The sequence below is a fragment of the Octopus bimaculoides genome, chromosome 1, assembly GCF_046866305.1.
Source record: "Octopus bimaculoides isolate indiv1 chromosome 1, ASM4686630v1, whole genome shotgun sequence".
In the NCBI taxonomy this organism is placed as follows: domain Eukaryota; kingdom Metazoa; phylum Mollusca; class Cephalopoda; order Octopoda; family Octopodidae; genus Octopus; species Octopus bimaculoides.
In genome coordinates, this window is record NC_142928.1 from 168,324,762 (window position 1) to 168,348,024 (window position 23,263).

The following is a 23,263-nucleotide window of genomic DNA, read 5'->3' on the forward strand; positions in this document are numbered from 1 at the left end:
TTTTAGAGGTTTTTTTCTCAATCTTGCTGACCAAGATTGTATTCTTATTTCTATAAGTAGAGAGGTTATGTGCCTTTGGTCAACATGTCTAATGAGTTGCCTATATTGCTAAGAGCAATAATAGTCATGAAACCAATGGTAACTTTGTGACTGGCCATAACCAACAACTTTAAATATATATATATATAGATAGATAGATGTGTGTGTGTGTGTGTGTGTTTGCCCTTTCCAATACCAATCGCCTTACAGAGTGGATTGAGTTCTTTTTATGTGGCACCAGCAAGGTCTGTTTTGATGTGGTTTTTATGGCTGGATGCCCTTCTGAACACCAACCCCCTTACAGAGTGGCCTGGGTGCTTTTTATGTGGCACTAGTACTGGCAAGGTTTGCTTTGACACAGTTTTTACAGCTAGATGCCCTTCTAAATGTCAACTACTTTACAGTGTAGACTGGATGCTTTTTATGTGAGTAGAGTTGGAGATTAATTAATTAATTAATTTGATCTCCAGATGCACATTCTTTAGAATGTGAAAAAATAGTAATTTCAATTGTATTTATTTAAAAAGTGATATAAAATGCAAACCCATTCTATTAATATAGCTCAACCGCCCAACACATGCAAGCATGAAACACAGATAATTAATGGTTAAAATCAACATAATTTTAATGCAGTTCCAAAATGATTTTACTTGGAAATCATTTTTGTTTTTCATTTTTTTTTTTTTTTTTTTTTTTTTTACTGAATTTTGACTTTACGCCTATGAAGAGACTATATAACGGAAATTTCATTGTAATTTTCCCTTAACTGGTTGCTTGTGTCATGGCATTCAGTGATATCTGGCTGAGAATTACATAAATGAAGGATTAACTAACAATGAGTTTTTACACTGGGTAACACTAACCTTTGAAATGCCACAATGAATGGAAATAAAGTCAAAGAAAAAGTAACAATTCTGGATAATGAAAAGAAACCACAGGAAAAACGTCACATTCTATTTATATATCACAAATAAAGATTAAAATAATTAAATGATTGTTATTTATCAACTGATAACATTTCATTTATTAATATATGTTATTTTTATTCACTGATAATATATGACTTGTACACAATGACAATACTATAAAATGATGATATGAATGAAGGAAACAATCATGTTTTATTCTATCAATTTAATTGGCAGTGTGTCTAACCTCTCTCTCTCTACCCTCTCTCTCTCTCCTCTCTCTTTCTGTTTGTGCATACTTCCAAAGGGAGATGACTTTGATCTTATTGTATAGAAACTAGTGCTATCTGTCATACGACAGATAATGTTAGAAATAAAACTTTTGTCACGCTTGGTAACATAAGAGTTAATGATTATTTTAACTGGAAACTATAAATGATAGTTAAACAGTATCATCATTATTAATAACATACATTTATTTTTCTTATACAAAAATAAATTTGTTTGGGCCTTATTTTTATTTGATATTTTATATCTTGAAAAATTGGCATTCATTTCATTAATTCACCACGAAATTTAAGGAAAGTAAATTTATAATTATTGTCCCTTGTAACATTACCTCATATTAGCCACAGTTGCAAAAATATATTCCCATCATGACTGTCATATGACATTTAACTCTTGTATCAAAAATAAAACAATAAAACAAACAAAAAGGCATTAAATCAGTCATTTATTTAAGTTTTCTTGTGACTCTATGCAGTGACTTTTTTCTTTGACTTCTTTTGTTGTATTTGCTAGGGGTTATATTCCACAGAACAAGATGCAATTAAGAAGTTTATTGCCAAAAAGCAGCAGCTTAACATCTATAACTGTGAAATAGGAAAACATATCCAAAGAATGATTGAAGTTCGGTGAAGAATAGGTCTAATTTTGGATGAGGTGAAATAGCTGATTAATGCTACATTCTAGGAAAATAATCATAGACTAGCTTATAGGTATAAGTTAAAATTCTTTCAAAAGGAAAGAATAGATAAATGTAGCTTGGGATAAATCATCTGATACGAGGGGTTGAAGGGAGGATATTTCACAATAATCCTTGTAGTTTGCTTTTGAAGTTGTTCAAGACAATCATCCTTAGATGAATGTAATATAGCCCAAAAACCAGTAAGATATACTCAAAGGCAGGAGATTGTAATTTTTATATATCTTCGGAGAAGTACAACTTTGTTATGTAGGTAATATGATAGCCTGTAGAGTAAACAGATGAGATAAAGCCATTTTGCATATGTCAAACTTAGCAGTAATATTTGAGGTCAAGAATAAGCTAAATCTAGGGGCTTGTGTCCATTTGCAAATGCAATTGTGTTAATCCCAAAAAGTTATTATTTGCCTTTCATCTTTCCTGGGTTGATAAAATAAATACCAGTCAAGTATTGGGGCCGGTGGGTAAGAGTGATGACAGTCTCAGGGAAATTGTAGGTGTCAGCATGGATGAACTAGCTGATCTATTTCAGAGGACTTTTGGGAGCTGGTGCTACCATGAATAACTTCTAGAAGTATCTGGTCTGGCAGTGCTACTGAGGAGCACTGCCAGTTCAAGATAAACTTTGCTTATATATAAGTGCTGTCAGGTAGAACTGTCCAACATGTATGCAGAGTGACAAAACCATTCTGCATCCACTTGTGCAGTGCCTGAGTATTGCTGACTTGTGGTGTTGTATCGCACTGCTGTTATCACATGTGGGATGTATCTGACCATTGGTCAAATCCATCATGAGCATTCTTCTGTCTAGTGGTTATGGCAAAACTGGTTGTGTGGTGGACAAGGCTGAAAGGATTGAGGAAAGACACCTTCCTCTTTGATCATTGGCTTTTCTACTTAGAAAGGAAAATGAGGGTGGTGAGAGAAGTGCTTCCTCCCAGTGAATTTGTGAAAAGATAGATGACCAAAGCAAAAATCGTTAGAGTGAATGGCCCTACCCTAAGTATGCACCTATAGATTGGAGAGCAGGAGAGGGCTCATATTTTTGGTGGTCAGAGCAATCCTGGATTTGTGGGGCTTTTTGATTGGTCCTAGTCGGAGTTTCTCTTGTATCAGGAGGATTGCATCATTCATATTATCACAAACTTTGTATAATACATATATTTTATCACATTTCGCTGTCTTTTCCATTTTCAAATTGTTGTCGTTCCTAGTGATGTCCCCTCATCAATGGCCCTGTAGCTAATAAAAAAAAATTATTATTATTTATTATTATCATTATTATTTATTGTCTTTGCACAGCTTCTATCGCTGGAGATGTACTACAGTGCCAGCAGTTCACTACCCCTTATTTTTTCAAGACCATCCGGAGTATTCAAGTGGTTCCAAGCAGTGCTGTTTTCTGCAAGTGCTCCACCCTTATTGCAGCCCCTATTTGTTCCATGCACTTCTCAAGATTTTTATTCACTGTTCCCAGGGCTTCAACAATTATTGGTACTACTACCACCTTTTCATCGACCACAACTGCTTAACCTCCCAAGCTAACCTGTTATATCTATTGACTTTTCTTTCTTCCTTATCGCATACCTTGTTGTCAGCTGGGCATGCTATATCTATGATCCAGCATCATTTCTTTCTCAATTCACACTATGTCTGGCTTCCTATTCTCTATCTCATGGTCGCACTGAATTATAAAATCCCATAGGATCTTTGCATTATCATTTTTGATGATGCCTTTGGGTTTATGTTCGTACCACTTTTTTGTTCTGTTAAGTCCATACTTGTTGTAAAGTGTCCAATGGACAATCCTTACTATATTGTCATGACACCTCTTATATTCTTTCTGGGCTAGTGGTATACATTGACTGGTAATATGCCATATGGTTTCACCATTTTGCCCATTCTGCACTTATCACTTTCTGATGTGTTGTCTATTCTGTATTTAATGTATTTGGATCATTGTCATTGTCGTTGTCATCATCATCATCATTATAAAAGCAGCAAGCTGGCAGAATCATTAGCACACCAGGCGAAATGCTTAGCGGCATTTTGTCTGTCTCTGCATTCTAAATTGTAATTCTGCCAAGTCAACTTTACCTTTCATCCTTTTGAGGTCGATAAAATAACTACCAGTTCAGTACTAGGGTCAATATAATCGACTTACCCCTCCTCAAAATTGCTGGCTTCATGCCAAAATTTGAAATTATTATTATTATAAAAGTGGTGAACTGGCAGAATTGTTAGCACGCCAGGCATTTCCTCCAGCTTTACATTATGAGTTCAAATTTCACTGAAGTCAACTTTGCCTCTCATCCTTTCAGGGTCGACAAATTAAGTACCAGTGAAACACTGGATGTTGATGTAATCAACTTGTCCCTACCTGCAAATTTCAGGTCCTGTGCCTTTAGCAGAAAGGATTATTATTATTATTATTATTATTATTATTATTATTATTATTATTATTATTATTATTATTATTATTATTATTATTATTATTATTATTATCATTATTATTGCAGTGGTGAGCAAGCAGAATCTTTAGCATACCAAGCAGGATGTGAACTCACATTGCCAAATTGCAGATTTCAAGCCATGACATATCAACAACTTGATCATGTGGACAGCTGAGTTATTGTCTAATCAGAAGCCAGATATCATGTGAAAGCTGATTCTGGAAGGCCCTGGAACTTTTCCCTCCAACAGTTATAAATAGAGTTGATTTTAGGCACCCAGAGGCTGAATGTCATTGATGCCTGAGCAAAATGTTGTCTCCACACTCTGTACAAAATACACACTATTAGTCATTCTAATGACTACATACTTAACTGATATGTGACTGTAGTAGAAGACAATGAAGCAGCACATATATTTATATTCCTCATGTTTAATTCAGCCACAGTGGTAAATTTCAATATCTAGTTACTTGCATGTTGCATTCTGTTTCTTTCAACCTTCTAACTCAAAGTGTATATTTGTAATGCATAACTAACTTCACATGACTTGTGCGGCGATAATATATCACATTGTCCTTCAATATTTAGACCAACCATTTCTGGCCCAAATATTCTGCCTGTTTTATATTCAAACCAATCAAATCCAGCCTCTCACACCCACCCTACAGTATCATTCTGAACATAAACAATAACATCATGGAAATCTCAAAGCTATGAGATAATGCATAATTAATTCAAAACAACGTGAATCAATAAGCATTACATTTGACAAAGTAATCTGAATGCTAAAGGGTTAAATGTTTGCTTGGTGTTATTAAGTTATTATATACAGCCGTCCGCAAATTAACCAATAACTCATTCAAGCTACAGTTAGTGACCTCCACCATTGACACACCACAATCAACAGAAGCATTTCATTCGTCTTTATGTTCTGAGTTGAAATTCCACTGAGGTTGACTTTGTCTTTCATCCTTTTGGGGATCGATAAATTAAGTACCAGTGAAACATTGGAGTCGACATAATCGACTTAATCCCTTCCCCCAAATTTGAGGTCTTGTGCTTCCAGTAGAAAGGATTATTATTATTATTATTATTATTATTATTATTATTATTATTATTATTATTATTATTATTATTAAGCAGGGCAGTTAGCTTATTTTAGTTAGAGCGTCATGCTAATAACGTGCGTGTCATTGTTTCGCGCCTCGTACTGGCCATATCTTTTTATCTGTCTTTATGTTCTGAGTTCAAATCCCACCGAAGTCGACTTTGCCTTTCATTCTTTTGGGGTCGATAAATTAAGTAATAGCAAAACACTGGAATGAATATAATCGATCAGTCCGCCCCACCCCAAATTTTAGGCCTTGTGCCTTTAGTAGAAGAGATTATTATTATTATTATTATTATTATTATTATTATTATTATTATTATTATTATCATTATTATTATCAATAATATTAATGTGCTAACTTTTTGTTTTTATACGTACCTGTTGTGTGTTACACTTCAAAGAAGTGGCAAAGTGAGAGAGAGGAGGACAGAGAGGAAGTAAGAGAGAGAGAGAAAGAGAAAGTGAGAGTGAAAGAGAGAGAGTGAAAGAGACAGTGAGTGGTGACGGCATTCATTTTGTGTTTTTTAATTTCAGAGAGAAAGTAAGAGAGAAAGACAGAGAGAGTGAAAGAGACAGTGAGTGGTGACGGTGTTCACTTTGTGTTTTAAAATGTTTCAGAGAGGACGTAAGTGAAAATGAAAGAGAGTGAGAGAGAGAGAAAAAAAGTGAGAGAGAAAAAGCGAGAGAGTGAAAGAGACAGTGAATGGTGACAGCGTTTGTTTTGTGTTTTAAATGTTTATCACATCGCAAGAGAAGTAGATACATAGATACATATACACATTGTTAAATCAAAAGTGGGAGAGAAGAGGGACACAAAGGAAGTGAAAGAGAAAGTGAGAGAGACAGTAGATACATAAATCCAAAGAAAAGTTCATACATAGATACATACACATAGCAAATATTAGGTGTCAATTTCACTTTTCAATACCACACGAGGATAAATTAACTCACAAATGGCTGAATACTCCACATTAACGTAGTTCTCAGGAAGATTCAGCCTCACACAGAATATGACAAGGCTGGTCCCTTTGTATTTGTGTGTGTGTATAGTTTAGGTTAGTTAAAACAAGTTTGCGTGGTGGAAATAAACGCAATTACCAAACTTTCATTCATAAATCCATTTATTATTTCGTTCTTTTGCATTTCAATTTGTACGTTAAGGTTCTTTGAATATGTACGATGTATTTTAAGGTTAAATAGTAATTCCGTTTACGCTTGTGTAACATATTTTGGTTGGATTATATAGTCATTGGTGTTGCATCACTTTCTATATTCTGTAACTGTCACAATATACTTTTCTAAGCCTGAATTTTTTGTGGGGAGGTGGGCAGTTGATTAGATCGACCCCAGTACACAATTGACGCTTAATTTATCGACCCTGAAAGGACGAAAAGCAAAGCCGACCTCGGCAGAATTTGAACTCAGAACATAAAGACAGACGGTCATAATACACAAACATTTCTCATGGCACCAGTACACTGTTTACAGATGCTTACATTTTTTTTCCGTGAATTTTTCATGGGTCCAGCTAGTTATTATTATTATTATTATTATTAGTAGTAGTAGTAGTAGTAGTAGTAGTAGTAGTAGTAGTAGTAGCAGCAGCAGCAGTAGTAGTAATAGTAGTAGTAGTAAGGTGGCGAACTGGCAGAATCGTTAGCACGCTGGACGAAATATTTTGCCCGTCGCTACGTTCTGAGTTCAAATTCCTTCGAAGCCAACTTTGCCTTTCATTCTTTCGGGGTCACTAAATTAAGTACCAGTTGTGTACCGATATCGATCTATTCGACTGGTCCTCCTCCCCACAAAATTTCAGGCCTTGCACCAATAGTATAAAGGATTATCATCATCATCATCATCATCATTAATGAGATGACCCATTTACAAGTCAAATTTGCAATATGATATATATCATGGTTCTGTTGCTGTGCAATAGCAAAACCAATGGTAACAAGCATAGCAGCGTCAGCATAAAACTATTTCGATGGGTGTCAGAAGAAACTAACATATCAGAATCAATAAAATATATATATATATATAATGATAATAAATTAAATCTCAGTAAAATCTTTCTAGTAAGAATTTCTGTTTACTTTTTAATAATCAAGCAGTTTAATCGTCAAGAACGATAATTGTTTAATTTTCCAACTAAGTAACTGAATGATGATGACGATGATGATGATGATAATGATTAACAACTGAAGCAAATCGAAACACGGTTAACTAGCTCTCTTTGATAAACATTGCCATAGCAAACAGGTTACTATGGTTAACTATAAAAAAATAAAAAAAAGCTAGGCTAAATGTTTTAAGATTTAGAATCCTTGGCTAATTAATCGATAAATCCAGGGACAAATTATAGAAGTTGGAATGCTAATAGATGGAAGTAATTATGACGACAAGGTCTGTTGTAATAAGTCTGCCGAGGTACTATGACATTTAGGTCGTCGACGACGATTGGCTGAAGCTTGCATGTCTGTTTCTTTTTTTTTTTTTAATAAACAGGAACACTAGTAAGCTACTAAAAACACTGCAAGTAGATGTAGTAGTAGTAGGTATTTATTGTTAGCTGCAACAAGATGTCGGGGCCGGCCTACACTCAATACGCAAACTTACCCCCAGGATGGGAAATGCGATTCAATACACAATACCAGCGATAGTAAGTTTAATATGTGTTTCTAGAGAGCTGCTGTTTAAAATGTTACTTTCTTCATATTCAAAACAGCTTGGTTCTTAATTTACTGTTTTGTTTTGATTCGCTTTTCCCTTCCATTTCTTGAAACCCCAATATTTTCCTATCCAGCGATGTATATATACACACATATATTTATATATATAATATATATACACAAATATATATATAATATATACACATATACATACATAATGTATATACACACATATATATATAATATATATACATATATAATATATATACATATATATAATATATATATACACACACATATATATATACATATATATAATATATATATACACACACATATATATACATATATAATATATATATACACACATATATATATAATATATATATTATATATACACACACATATATATATAATATATATATTATATATACACATATATATAATATATATACACATATATAATATATACACATATATACACACATATATATAATATATATACACATACATACACACACACACACATATATATATATATATATATATATATATATATATATATATAATACACACACACACACACATATATATATGTGTGTGCATAATATATATATATGCACACACACCTCTGTTTCCGTCTCTCTTTCCTCTAACTTTGCCAGTGACTGTTTTGGTTGTCTCCGTACGGAATGGCGATGACAGTCAATAGTTAATAATAATTTTTTTTTCTTTTTAAAATAATTGATATATTTAATATGCCACATTGACATAAAACACCAAATCTAAGATTGATATGGAATTAGAGAAAAAATACAGAGTTCGGTAATGATTACAGTATCACACAATCACATGCACACACATGGATATATGAATGCCTTGAGTCAAAGATTAAAAGAACTTGTATAAAATAAATAAATAATGAACTATTCTCAAAGGGATATTTAAAAAAAAATATTATATATATTTATATATATAGTGCTGGTCAAAGACTGACAAACTGTTTTGAAATGCTGTATAAAAACGGTTTCATATAGCTGCTCAAATCAAGGAGAAATATATATATTAGTCAGTTACACCGAGGTTGACCTGGGGCTAAACAACAACGTTATTAACCTGTGTAGGGCAAATTCAATGAAATTGATTGAGTCAGTGGACATTGACTGAAGAAGGTTGGGAGATTCATCCTTTTATAGTACTTATCGACTCCCACTACGTATCAAAGGTGAAGTCTAAGTACCGCAAGGTATTTTGATATAACCACACAGAATGAACACGCTTTTCATAGGATGTTCGGATAAATTCAGCTTTGAATAATGTTTTTCTTGTACTTGCTAACCTAGAGATAAAATAGAAAAAATTGAAACATGCATAAATATATGTATGTATATATACACACACCCACACATTTCATTTTGCGTGATGTGTGTTTAGTGTTGTAGTCAACTCAGAAGCAGAACGAAGTTTAATCAGTTTGTTTTCGTGTTAAGAAACTGCTCCCTATAATCTACTTAAAAAGACGATAGAGAGAAGCTAACCCGACTTGTTATAAATATAAATTCGGTAACTTTCTATAAACTTTGTCCTACAAAATTTTTTATTTTAATGTTTGCTCGTTAAAAAAAACAAAAAAACTCCGTAACAAGTTGAATAAAACTGGATCTCGCATTTATGGAGCAACTGTCAATTGAGTTAGGCATAGTTATCAACAATACTTATTTTTATGTTACCTTTCTGTTTTTAAAGTTGAGTTACTTGTTCTAGTTAATTACTCCTATCTATTTTGTCAACAATCTCGGTCAGAGAAAATGCAATAACAAGTTCGGGTGACATTTAAAACAAACAAAAAAAGGGGGCGAACGATAGTCTGAAACGTTCAAGTTATAATAATAATTATTTCTACTATAGGCACAAGGCCAGAAACTTTGAGGGAAGAGCTGGTCAACTACATCGACCTCAGTGCCCAACTGGTACTTTATTTTCTCGGCCATAGAAAGATGAAAGCAGTTTTCATTGAAGTCCAACGTTTTTATAATCGAGGAACGGGAATTAGGGAGTTAATTTCTTGATAGTCTTATTATGACAACCACAAAGTCATAACTTTTGATGGTAGGGCATATTCGATGTAATGGATATCAATTATTGACGAGTGCTTATTTTATCGCATCAGAAAGGTGGACAGAAAGTCGACCCTGGCGCAATTTCAAGTTAGAACCAAAATAAATTAAAAAATGGAATTCAATTAAATATCTTCTCCAACGCTCAAAGAACCACCGCCCTTGTTAATTATAATTTCTAATACTTGGCCATGGGTGCGGTATTATTGATCTACTCAATTTCAGTACTTAACGAATACATATCTTATTGACTAACCTCAGAATCATAAAAAGTAAAGTTTACTTTGGCGAGATTTGAACTCAGAATTTAAAGGGACGTAACGAAATACCATCTTGGTTATTTCTGTTACTTACCATCCTTAATAATAATATTGATAGTGATGATGAGAGTTCTCAATGACCTACATACCATTTTTCCCCTGCTTATGGCATTTACTCTGTTTTTCCATAAGCGGGAAAAGGATGGGATCTACATCGATGTTATCGAGCCAGACGGGGAAGTTTCTACATGGTCGTTCGACCAGCTAGAAACAGTAGTTATATTCTCCTCAAACCAGATCTTATCTTAAAAAGAAAGGGCACATCGGATAATGTAATCCTGGATATCATGGCTGGGACCTTTTTATCATAATTCTACTTGATAGAGCTGATGTGGGGGCTAAGCAATAAAATCCATCCAAGCAAGCCATCGGAGACCTTGTGCGCTTCTTAAAGCTTACCAAGTATCTTTCGATTTAAATCCCGTTGGTGCGACTTATGCCTTTCATCCACCATCATTCATTTCTTAGAGTCGTTTATATATATGTTGATTCAATTCTAACTCTTTGTAGTAATGGTTACTTGCGTCGTAGAGCGAGGGCAAACCAATTCCGTAGACTGGAGTCGATTGTTTTCGTCGGAACCATTTCCATTTTATTGACACTGTGTTATCTGTGGAAAAAGTTTGAATGAACTATTATAACTATACTAATTTCTGTATACCCATACGCACCTTTCTTTCTATATATATATATGTATAACGTGAGTGTGTGTGTATACATATGTATGTATATTTGTGTGTATGTGTGCATATATATATATATATATATATATATATATATATATATATATATTACATGCAAAAACCCTATATAGGATTATGCATTATATGCACAGTCGCTTACGTACACACGCACACGCACAACATCCATTTAATTAACCTCGTGCCTACATTTTATTTATGCACGCCCGCACACACACGCACACACTCAATTCGTGCGTATTTAAATATAGTACCTCTCAATACTGATTTAATTAAGTATAAAAATACGCTCTTTTAGTCATCAATTTACGAACCGAAGCCAAACTTGTCTGTCATAAGTTGTACAAATATTAATATAATTGGTATATATGGATACCTTGCTTGTTATGTCACTATTACATGTAAATTTCGTTTCTTCATTTTCTTCTCTCTCGTGTATATTTTATACTTAATTGTCGAACCTCTTAAAAAGGAAATCTCTCTACCCACGCTTTCTCTCTCCCTCTCTCATATATGTGTGTGTGTGTGTGATTGTTATTTTATATGAATGTGGTTAATTTGATAAGCAGATTCGACTTTGATAAAAGTAGAATAGCAATGTGGTTTATTTACAAACAATACGGTGGTGCACCAGCATGACCGCAGCCACTTGGCTGAAACACATAAATAAATAAATAAATAAATATCGTGCATATTTCCCAGAAAACTTGTTCTTGCTTCCTATGCTGAGATGAGCTATGCAAATGTTTACTTCTCATACTAAATCAACGTTGTTAAAATGACGGTGACGAGTTCCATGACTGTACTGCTACCAATAGCAACAGCATCAACGAGGTTTATCACTTAGTGACTGTTAAGTAATGGTTATTATAATCGATAATAGTATGACTAATCATCTTAATGTTAGGTTAATGGTAGAGTTTAGAAGTGTGACTGAGATAGGCAAGAGAATTGCCATAATTGCAATGTAGATGATGATGAAATGGGGGGGGGGGGCTATGAGGATTCTAATTTACTGCAAAGTCAACAACCTATATATAGTTATTAAAGATGAGAGAAAATGAGTTGTGAAGCACCTGCTTCTCCGCTGAGCAGTAAGTAAAGGAGGTAAAGGGAATTCTAGAAGCTAATTCGATTCTCCAAGAACTTACTTTATAAACACGATACCCTCCAGAGTATAGCAGAGGAAAAAGAAAAAAACAAGCTTGTAGCCACGATTTGGGCGGCGGCGGTGGTAGTAGTATCACCAGTGCAATTGTCAGTGCTGACAGCTAAAGCAAACAGCTGTAAGTTGAAATGTTAGACAACAATCGAAGTAATTATTAGCTACAGTGACAACTTGTTGCTTGATTAGAAATAACATTCAAATCACCCCCAACCTTCTTAAAAAGACTATTCGAAATAGCCATAGTTGTAATGCCCTTCGTCTTAGCTCTGTTCGGCCAGAATTAACCTGGGTGAATTATTTTAACATAAGCGACGTGCGCTCGTAAATTCAACCTAGCCTTGTTTTAACATATGGGAGAATATACAAATAATAACAACAGACGAGGACAGGTGGTGTAAATAACAAAAGTATATATTAGTATGACGCTCGGGAATACGGAAAGTCTTTGACGTTTCGAGCTACGCTCTTCAACAGAAAGAATACGGAGACAAGGAGAAAAACACGGAGAAAAAAAATTGAATAGTGTTCAGTCAACGGTCAATCATACTTTTACTTTTCTGCCATAGCCTACTATCAACATCATGATACAGATGTTTCTTTTTGTTCACTCGTTACCTAATTTCATTGTAAAGATTATAATAAATCTATATATTTCTTAAATGTGTTTCTTGCTTTTCCTTTCCTTGTCACTTTCGAGAGTCCTACGTTTCATCAGACTTTTCAAATGGGGTTTCAGTACCTACTTTTCCACCCCACCCCCTTTATTATTATTTTGCATTTCTACATTCTCCATTCATTTTTATATAATAAGTAGATTTGATTTGAACATTTGGAAGATGAAAGCATAGTGTTGCAAACTCCAAAACAACATGCTCAAAATATCAGGTAAAGAGTAATGTATTGAAAATTATATGGGCACTTTTTTTCATCTCATTATTAATTAAAAAGATAACCATAGAAGCGTTATTATGAGAGGTCTTTGGAATAAATATGATAAATGAAAGTGTAGTGGAACCATAAGACATTAGTAATTAATAAGATTGAGTTATCTGTTAATCAACTTAATCACTTAGTGGATTATCCTACAACTGTGCTGCAACACTGTAAACAAATAATACATCCTACTACACTGGAGAAAACCCCCCCAGAACCAACTGTAGTTATTTTAGCACTGTAACACATGCAAGATGTGTTTATGAAGAAGTCAAACTCTCCCTTATATCATATCCTACAATCTTCAAAAAAGAGTACATTAGATCAGGGGTTTTCAAACTGTGGTCCGCGGACCACAGGGGGTCTGCAAGGGCAAGACAGGGGGTCCGTGGACAGCAAATACTTTTTATGGGCAATTTGATTTTATATATGTTTTTTAATTGAAATCTTTTAATTGACAATAAACTTATTTGTTAAATACTGTTAAATAAATAAATGTAAAAATATGTTATTTTAAGCAAATATTTATGTATAAATTTCATAAGCGTTTATAAGGGGGTCCATAAGGTAAAGCCTGAAATATAAAGGGGTCTGCAAGTCAAAAAGTTTGAAAACCTCTGCATTAGATAATGGTATCCTAGATGCACTCTATGCAAGATTGAGATGGTTATGGCTGGAATGCCTTTGAACATTGATCTGTTTGGTCAGTATTGACCTGGGACTAAGAAAGCACTGACAGTCAACAAAACCTTCACCTCTTTCAGCAGGACAAAAACTCAGTTGCTATACATATCAAGGAAAGGTTTCTACCTATCTTCTCTACTCTTGAACAACATATAATTAAAACTTTGAAAGTCACTACAAATGCTAAGCCTGACCATCTTTGATCTTTCATGGTGGCCTTCCCTATATATTATCAAAACTACATGACAAAAGCTAGAATTCTTCTTTAGAGAGAGAAATTACTTCAGCCCATGTGTTGACTTTACTCTCTAAAGCTCAAGTAAGACTCACATCTGAGTACATTTTACATGTGTGAGATGGTGCTGCTACTGTACACTCAAACAAGCAAAGGAAACTATTTGAATGACTAGTTAAGATTCCTTCACTAAAGTACAACCATCTGTTGCTCACATTTTCTGTTTCTTGTTACTCTTCTACTGTTATCTCAGCCTCTGCATCTCTGAAATAGTTAGTTGTATACCCCTTATTTACATCCAGCTAACCCAGCAAAATCTCAAATCTCAATCCCTATACTAACCACTGTTCTCAATTTCACCTTTAGAACTGCATCTTTCTGAAATTCCATTCCCTTCCATGATTTTCCTGCAGACATTTACCAACAGATGTTCAGCCTGAACATCAACCATATCAAATTTGCCTATTGGAGATGGCTTTCAAAGGACTAATTTATAATAAATCATCTGTAATAAAAGTATAGGAAATGTACAACAGCTGATAAAAAAAAAAAAAAATTACTGAAAAGATTGAGTTATTAGCGAGGTAGTTATTGTAAAGCTAGCACAAGTTTAGTTAGATTTGGTTGAAATGTAGTTTGAGTTTGAACAAGTACATAGAAATTCAGGTGTTATATTTCTTATAATAAACAACTTTATGCTTGTTAACCTTGGGAGATGGAACTAATATTCTATAATGTAAATGGTACATGACGGCTGTACTAGTTCCATATGAGAATCCTTAGCAATCAAAATTAGAATTGGCAGTAACTTTAATGGGAATTGCCCACCTAGATTCTATTTTCTCTTCTTCATAAGGCTTTGCAAAAATCACACATAGCTTATGACTGGTTGTTCTTCAAAATATTTCTAAAAACAAAAATGGGTAGGATACATTGAAAATAATTGGAGAAGAATTGAGTTAAACATTTAGATTATGTGGGGATGGTTCTCATTTAGTGGGAATGGTATGTAGTCTAGTAAATTCAGAAGACTAGAAGTAATTTTTGTAATGTTAGAAGAATTAGAAACACATTAGACTAATGAGTGCTAGGAGAGAAGTTGTTGGGAAGACTACAAACCACAAAACTTTGCTGTCAATTGTCAAAAAGTAGATAATAAAGTGATTTAAACACGTAGTACATCCTGACACTCCAGCTCTAGCAAATATGGTCATGTATGCCCTACCTCATCTGTAAAAGAGGTATAGGGAGACTACAAGTCTGGTTGAGTAATGTCAATTAATGGACAGGCAGGATGATGGTGGAAAACCTTGAAGATGACCAGCAAAGTTGGAAAAAGATGGGGGTGTCAAATTTGTTGCCATGCTCTTATGGTTTCCTTAGGGTATGGATTTTGATTGATTGTTTGAGAGGAAGAATACAGATGACTAATGGGCAAGTGGTTGTAGATTGTATGAGAAAGCTTCTGAATTATGCAGCTGGGTTTGGGTGGAGATACAGCCTTGAACAGATGTGTTTACACTATCCCAGATGGATGATCAGTTACAACTTATAAAATCAACAATAGTTCAGGAATGAGATATTTTGTCTGATTTTGATAAAAAAAAATTCAAATTTAAAAGTATTTCCCATAATCTGGAGCTAGAATAGCATAAATATATATGATTAAGCCTGTAATAAAATATCTAAATATTGCATCTGTAAATAAGCTATAAAAATTTGGCTGTTATTTCTTAATATTTTAGATTTATTTTTAATTTTTTTTCTTTACACCTACATTTTTGTATTTGAATTTGAGAACATGTTATCTGAAATGAATTATTATTATAATGTATATTAGTAGTATTTGCCCAGATCAAGCAAAATAGTAGTTAGGTCTAGTTAGTACTGGAACAACATTTAAAATTATCTCTGTTCTACCCATCAATTATTATTATCAGGATTTTCATCTTATTATTACTATGACTACAACCATAAATCAAATTTTATTCAATTTATATTCACCAATGTAAAATTTCAAAATATAATTAACACTTCTCTAGTTACATAAATGGTTTTGTTAGTGTTAAAATGATTTCATCAGTTCTGGCTTCTTTGTGTCAAATTGTCTTTCTTAATAGGGAACTGAGAAAACTCCCTTCTTACCTAGTGTTCTGAAAATTTAAATCTATGAATATCACTTGAATCCTTCATTAAATTCACTTTCCTAACAATGTTAACAATGATTGACTGAAGCAGTTGATTTCTCTAACTTAATGTTCTGGCAAGAAGAAAACAATTTTTGTTTTTATTCTGAGGGCTAACTGCCATTAGATAATGATGTAGAAGAATTTGATATTATTTCCAAAATGGAGCTAAAGCTAATGTTGATAATCCTTCTCCCTTGCATTCTTCCTATAATGGATACAAAGTGGAAATTCTATTCACATTTTAAATACATTGCTAATTGTAGTTTATTTGTTATAATTCCAGATTAACATGGGTGGAATGAGATTGGATGGAGCAGTTAATTTTACAGCAGGATATTCTTCAAATAACTAGCTTCTCAGAGTGAAGTAGTAGTACTATTTATTGGCAGTTATACTGAGACAAGCTGAGTTATGTGCCTTGCCTAGGGATACAACTTTATAGCTGTACTGGTTAGGTGCTGATCACAGAATCAGTAGGTAGTACAGCATTATAACCTTTCAGCTAGTCTCTGTCTTTACACATTTTTATTTGTCCAATGCGTTATTACTGGAATAGCTTTAGATTTCTGGTTCATTTTATTCTAATTCTGTACAGAAGACAGAAGTACAAAAATGCCATCACTATCTTCCTCCTCAATATTGCAATATATTTAGTAAGCCCCAAGTCACTCCTGAATAAGCAGACCTACAATGAAAGATTTTCCATTTTCTTTATCTAGATCGTTGCCAGTGCCCCTGGACTGGCTTGTGCGGGTGGCACATAAAAGACACCATTTCGAGCGTGGCCGTTTTCGTGCGGGTGACACGTAAAAGCACCCACTACACTCTCTGAGTGGTTGGCGTTAGGAAGGGCATCCAGCTGTAGAAACTCTGCCAAATCAGACTGGAGCCTGGTGTTGCCATCCGGTTTCACCAGTCCTCAGTCAAATCGTCCAACCCATGCTAGCATGGAAAGCGGACGTTAAACGATGATGATGACGATGATGATGATGATGATGATGATATAATTTTATACATTTGTAGAGGGATTTTTTTCAAAAGGTTAAGATTGGGAGGAGAACTTTTTGGAGAGTGGAATGGTGCTGACCTTTGGGAGGGAATTTCACAAATTGTGTGTAGGCTTTAATGAACTATTAAAGCCTACACACTATTTGTGAGGTTCCTTCCTAGAGGTTGGTACCATTCTGCTCTCTAAAAGGTTGTTTTTTTTTCTTAATCTTCACTTTTTGAAAAGAATCTTTCTCAAAATATTATAACTGTATCAAGTAATTTCCTAAACACTCTCTCTCCATCTCTCTCTCTCTCTCCCTCTCTCTCTCTCTCTCTCTCTCTCTCTCTCTCTCTCTCTCTATCTCTATCTCTCTCTCTATATATATATATATATAGGTGGCTGATGACAGTACCGCCTGATTGGTACCTGTGCCAGTGGCACGTTAAAAGCACCATTTGAGCGTGATCATTGCCAGTGCTGCCTAACTGGCTCCCATGCCGGTGGCACATGAAAAGCACCATTCAAATGTGGTCGATGCTAGTGCTGGCTGACTGGTCCTGTGCCAGTGGCATGTAAAAAGCACCATTCAAGTGTGGTTGATGCCAGTACCGCCTGACTGCCCCTAGTGCCGGTAGCATGTAAAAAGCACTCACTACACTCTCGGAGTGGTTGGCGTTAGGAAGGGCATCCAGCTGTAGAAATTTTGCCAGATCGGATTGGAGCCTGGTGCAGCCTTCTGGCTTGCCAGCCCTCAGTCAAACTGTCCAACCCATGCCAGGATGGAAAGCAGATGTTAAACAATGACAATGATGACGATGATGATGTATCAGGTCAATGAAGGAGAATCTCTCTCTGAGGAAAATGATGAAGTGTTTGTTCTCTCAACCTTTGAAAGTTTATGTTCCATCAGCTAAGATAGTTCCAATTGTAACTTTGAAAAGATGGTTCCATGTGTTAATAGCTGTGTGCAGAAAGTGCATCTAGAGGAGATGTATAGGTGTGAAAGTATTAGTCCTTGCACTACAACAACTTTTGAATTGTAGGGGTAGCATAGCTCTGAGTTCATTGGTCTACATAGTGCATTTTATAGAATGATGTTGTTACAATAATTTCTTCCCTGTGATGTAAACTATTTTGATAACTTTTATTTCATTAATTGTAACAATTTTCAGAGCTTTCATTTGGATAGAGTTGAGCTGGCTTAGTGTATTCTGTGTGGTGCATTTATCTAATATAGACAGGGTTAATCCACATTACTCCATAAAGAGCATGGGGTTAGTTTCTTGATTTTTCTGGCATATATATTCTTCTGTGGACAGGACACCAGTCATTGCTGGATTACTCATTTTTACTAGCTTATTGGACTGGAGCGACATGAAATGAAGTGTTTCGCTCAAGAACACATCACCTGGTCCATGAATTGAAACTGCAATCTTATGATCATGAGTCCAACACCCTAACCACTAAACCATGCACCTCCACCTATTATAGACAGGCATACACCATAATGTTTGGGGCTTGTGTTTTGTAGCTGGTAGCTTGTCCTTCTGTATCTAGCTTGCTTATGATTTTGCATAGTGTACCAAACTTCTGAGTATCTTTGTTACTTATGAAGATATAAATTCTGCAAATGCCTGATTGCTGTCTGTAGCTACACCAAAAATATCAGACCAGATTATCTGATGCAGCTTCCCTTTTACAAGAGAAGAGTGTGTGATTTGAGAAACATTTGGCTACTATTTTGAGCAAGTTAAGTAAACATGTGGAACCCCCATCTTCACTGGTTCATGAAATCTAAACAGAGCCTTCCACATTGGTTGTTTTTTCCCCTTTTTTTTTGTGTGTATATTTTTATGTTGATAAAGTAAGGAAGTATGGCAGATTGCTACAATTCGACCAAAGATATTTTCTGCTGTCAATATACATTAGTAGCATTCATTCACATCACGTTTTTGTCTCCCCTGCATACATCAGCAACTGAAGATGTCCTTTAAGACTCACTTGTCATTTCAGCTTATTTGTGTTTGCCTTTCTTGCAAGTTATTATGCAGGACACTACCAACTCCTCTGTGTGTGTGTGTGTGTGTGTGTGTGTGTGTGTGTGTGCGCGCATGTGTGTGCGTGTGCATGTGCATGTGTGTGTGTGTGATTTTGTTAATAAAGTGTCTCAATCAGTAAAGTATCTGATTATTTTAGTGTCTGTCTTTAATTTACATATTGTTAGCTTCTGGGTGAATAAAGTGAAAGGAGAAAACAAGGAACATGTTCTTTGTACATTACTTTCTTTCTTTCTTTCTCTCTTTTTTATTCCTGGTATTTTCTATTACAACCTTCTGTCATCAGCCACATAACGTGACATTAGAAAAGCATCTGTTCAACAATACTGACTGGCCTATCTGTATTTGTAAGGAGAGATAACTTGACAAGTGGCCAGTATCTGATTCTAGTCATAGGCTGAAAAACTGCACTGTATATGTGTAAACATTATAAGCTGCAGTTGTAATGCATAGCTCATTTATCAAAGTTTCGCTATTCATAATAATTGCATAATCTTTGTAATATAAAAAAATAACTGCGTATGATTTTGTGTGCATTTGAATTTATTCAAACTATGAAGTAAAGCATCACCTTTGGGTTTGCTGATGCCTCAGCCTACAATAGTAATTGTTAATTCCCTTCTAAGCTTTCATTTAAGCACAGTCAAACCTTGTACAGAAAAAGAAGTTTGAATTTTATGCCAGATTTGCAAATCTGTATGTTAGTTAAAAGTAGCATAATACTACTACAAGTAATGGCTGATACCACCATAGTGCCTGGTCTTAGTCAAGCCTATCAGTTTCACTAGTGACTCGAGTCAACTATAAATATAATTTATTAAGGTGAATAATTTAAATTTAATCTGATCATATTACCCAGACTTGAGAGTAAACTATGCAGTTTGTAGATTATTTTCAGATTAGTCGGCTCACATCATTAGTCCTCTAGATAGAAGTATTAATTCTGATAATGTCAGTTATTCTAATGCTGTTGATATAAACTTACAAACCCATTACAAGCACGTATTTTTGAATGTGAGTGCACTCAAAGTTCACCTGTTCTTCTGCATTTCAAAACTCAATGTTCACTTAATTATCAAGCCTTATTTGCATTTATAATATTTTAAAGTAAATTGCTTATGATAATAGGGGAAGTGATTGTCTTTACATGCCACCAATATGAACTTGCATTCACAAACTTGATTTGCCCCTTACTTAATTAACTCCCAGTCAATGTCATGTTTATTCATTGTGTAGCTTGTGTGATGTCTGTAAAATTCACTGTTTACATTACCTTTGAAAAAAGGTAAGGCATTAAAATTAAATGATTTGTTGCATGAAAGTTGTTTGTAGCCAGTGATCTCACACCAAGGATTGAACCCTCTGTGACTTAATTGAAAATTTAACACTATTACTACTAATGGAGTCGACATTATACAAGAAATGAATGTATCCAAATAATAATTTATTTCAAGCATACATTCTTATGAAAGAGTCAATATATTCTTTTGCTTCTCTGCAGACTGGCCTACAGACTGTTATTGTTACAAGTAGAGTAAGTCTCTTATCATCCAGGCTTTTACCAGCAGCTCACAATAATACTTTTATCAAGAACTCTAGAGGACTACGGCCCTTGGTAGTTTTTATCCACAAAGTATCTCAACATTTCAACAGTCAGCAACTGTGCAGACTAATTATTACAACTCATTATATCAGCCATGATAAAGAGCTTGTTTACCATTTATCTAATGACTGGTTCTATAGCCCTGCAAATAGTCATGCTTGGAGAAAGCATTCATACCACAGCTTGATTTGAGTCATATAGCTTATGTATCTTTCATTTCTCTACACGGACTAAACCAACTTTGATAAATTGCATGAATATTGAAATATGCACTGTTGTACAATTTACCTCCATAAGCCATTTTGCAGCTATTACAGTCACATGCCATTCTTCAGCCTATACAGCTGATAATTACAAGCCATTGCAGCTTACACATTGTTCAACTTCCATCACATCAACAGAATATCCTTCATTCAGCTAGTCTTAATATGAAGCATATGCTCAATTTAATGAATATCCAAATCAGTAATTTCTGCCAGTTCCCATAAGAAAGTATGTTTATTCTTTCTTATCTTTACCTCTGCAGAGTAGAGGCGCAATGGCCCAGTGGTTAGGGCAGCAGACTTGCGGTCATAGAATCGCGATTTCAATTCCCAGACCGGGCGTTGTGACTGTTTGTTGAGCAAAAACACCTAAAGCTCCACGAGGCTCCGGCAGGGGATGGTGGCGAACCATGTTGTACCACAACTGTACCACAACTTTCTCTCACTCTTACTTCCTGTTTCTGTTGTGCCTGTAATTCAAAGGGTCAGTCGTGTCACGCTGAATATCCCCGAGAACTACGTTAAGGGTACACGTGTCTGTGGATTGCTCAGCCACTTGCACGTTGATTTCACAAGCAGGCTGTTCCGTTGATCGGATCAACTGGAACCCTCGCTGTCGTAAGCGACGGAGTGCCAACACAACAACAACCTTACCACTGCAGAATCATATCCTCCAAAACATGAAAGACTTTCAAAATGAGCATGTATACACCCATATGTAAAACTTTTGCTTGTATCAACATTAAAATTTTTTTTAACCTGTTCTCACAGTCTTTCACAGTAAACACTTTGAACCAGTGTTTATATCAGTCTGAATTTTCTCACCACTTAAACTGAACAGCTCTAGTGCAAGGTGGGAAAAGTACAAAATCACTGTGTAGCTACCAACTACATTTTCTCTACAATTGGTGACCCTCATATGCTTATAGAAAAAAACGGTGTGTTTTTTTTGTTTTTTTTTAGGGGGTAGGGGTACAGAAGTTACAGTGCAAAGTTATCATATACATATATTTTTTTTTTTCCCATTTTTTCCATATTCAATGCAAGCCTTGTCCAATTCTAAGTGGTGCCACATTTATCCAAAGTAATATAAAAAAGATGATTTAAAGCAATTCAAAATCATATAAGCAGCAGTTGTTTACATGAAATATAAGTGGAAATTTGAATTTAAGCAGCAATAGATCACATGAAGTTTAGAACTGGTTAATTTACTGTAGTAAAAATGAGAGGCAATAAACCTTTTTGTTTACAGGAACTGGCAGAAATGAGTTACTGCATTGGGTATTCATACAGCTAAGTATTGAGACTAACTGAAAAGAGAGTTTTGATTAAAGTAGAAATCCTATTGATGCAATAGAGGTTGAAATATGTGTGAGTATAAGATGCATAAGCTATAAATGGCTTGTGGCTGTAAGTTGTGCAGCTTTTCATGTATCAATATTCTTACAACTTGTCATAGTTAGTTTATTCCCTGCAAGGAAATGCTAGTTGTGTGAGCTGTTTTACTCAAATCAAGCTGTGATATGAAAGGCTAAATGTGTGAACGTTCTCTCTGGGCAACATGACTATCTGCAGGGCCAATAATACTCGTCAAGAGAGAAGTGATAAATGAGCTGCACATCATTATCATCATCATCATCATCATCATTGTTTAAAGTTCATTTTCCATGCTGGCATGGGTTGGATGATTTGACAGGGGCTGCAGAGCTGTCCAAGCTCCATTTGTCTGATTTGGCATGTTTTCTATGACTGGATGCCCTTCCTAATGCTGACTATAGTACTTTACAGAGTGGGCTGGGTGCTTCCTACATGCCACTGGCACAGGTGCTTTTACTTG

At 34.8% G+C, this 23,263-nt stretch overlaps 2 protein-coding genes across 10 annotated transcripts in view; one reads left to right on the plus strand and one right to left on the minus strand.

Annotated features, from left to right (window-relative positions):
- Nucleotides 1–23,263, minus strand: part of LOC106869307 (zinc finger MYM-type protein 1-like) — a 155,593-nt gene that overhangs the window by 9,690 nt on the left and 122,640 nt on the right. The gene's annotated exons all lie outside the window — the stretch shown is intronic.
- The window catches only part of LOC106869314 (uncharacterized), a 157,096-nt gene continuing 141,871 nt past the window's right edge, over nucleotides 8,039–23,263 (plus strand). For all 9 annotated transcript variants that reach the window (XM_089362377.1, XM_089362388.1, XM_089362420.1 and 6 more), the window contains exon 1: nucleotides 8,039–8,155. In XM_089362377.1, coding sequence (XP_089218503.1) covers nucleotides 8,076–8,155 — 80 coding nt within the window. In that variant the 5' untranslated portion in view covers nucleotides 8,039–8,075. The remainder of the gene's footprint in view (nucleotides 8,156–23,263) is intronic.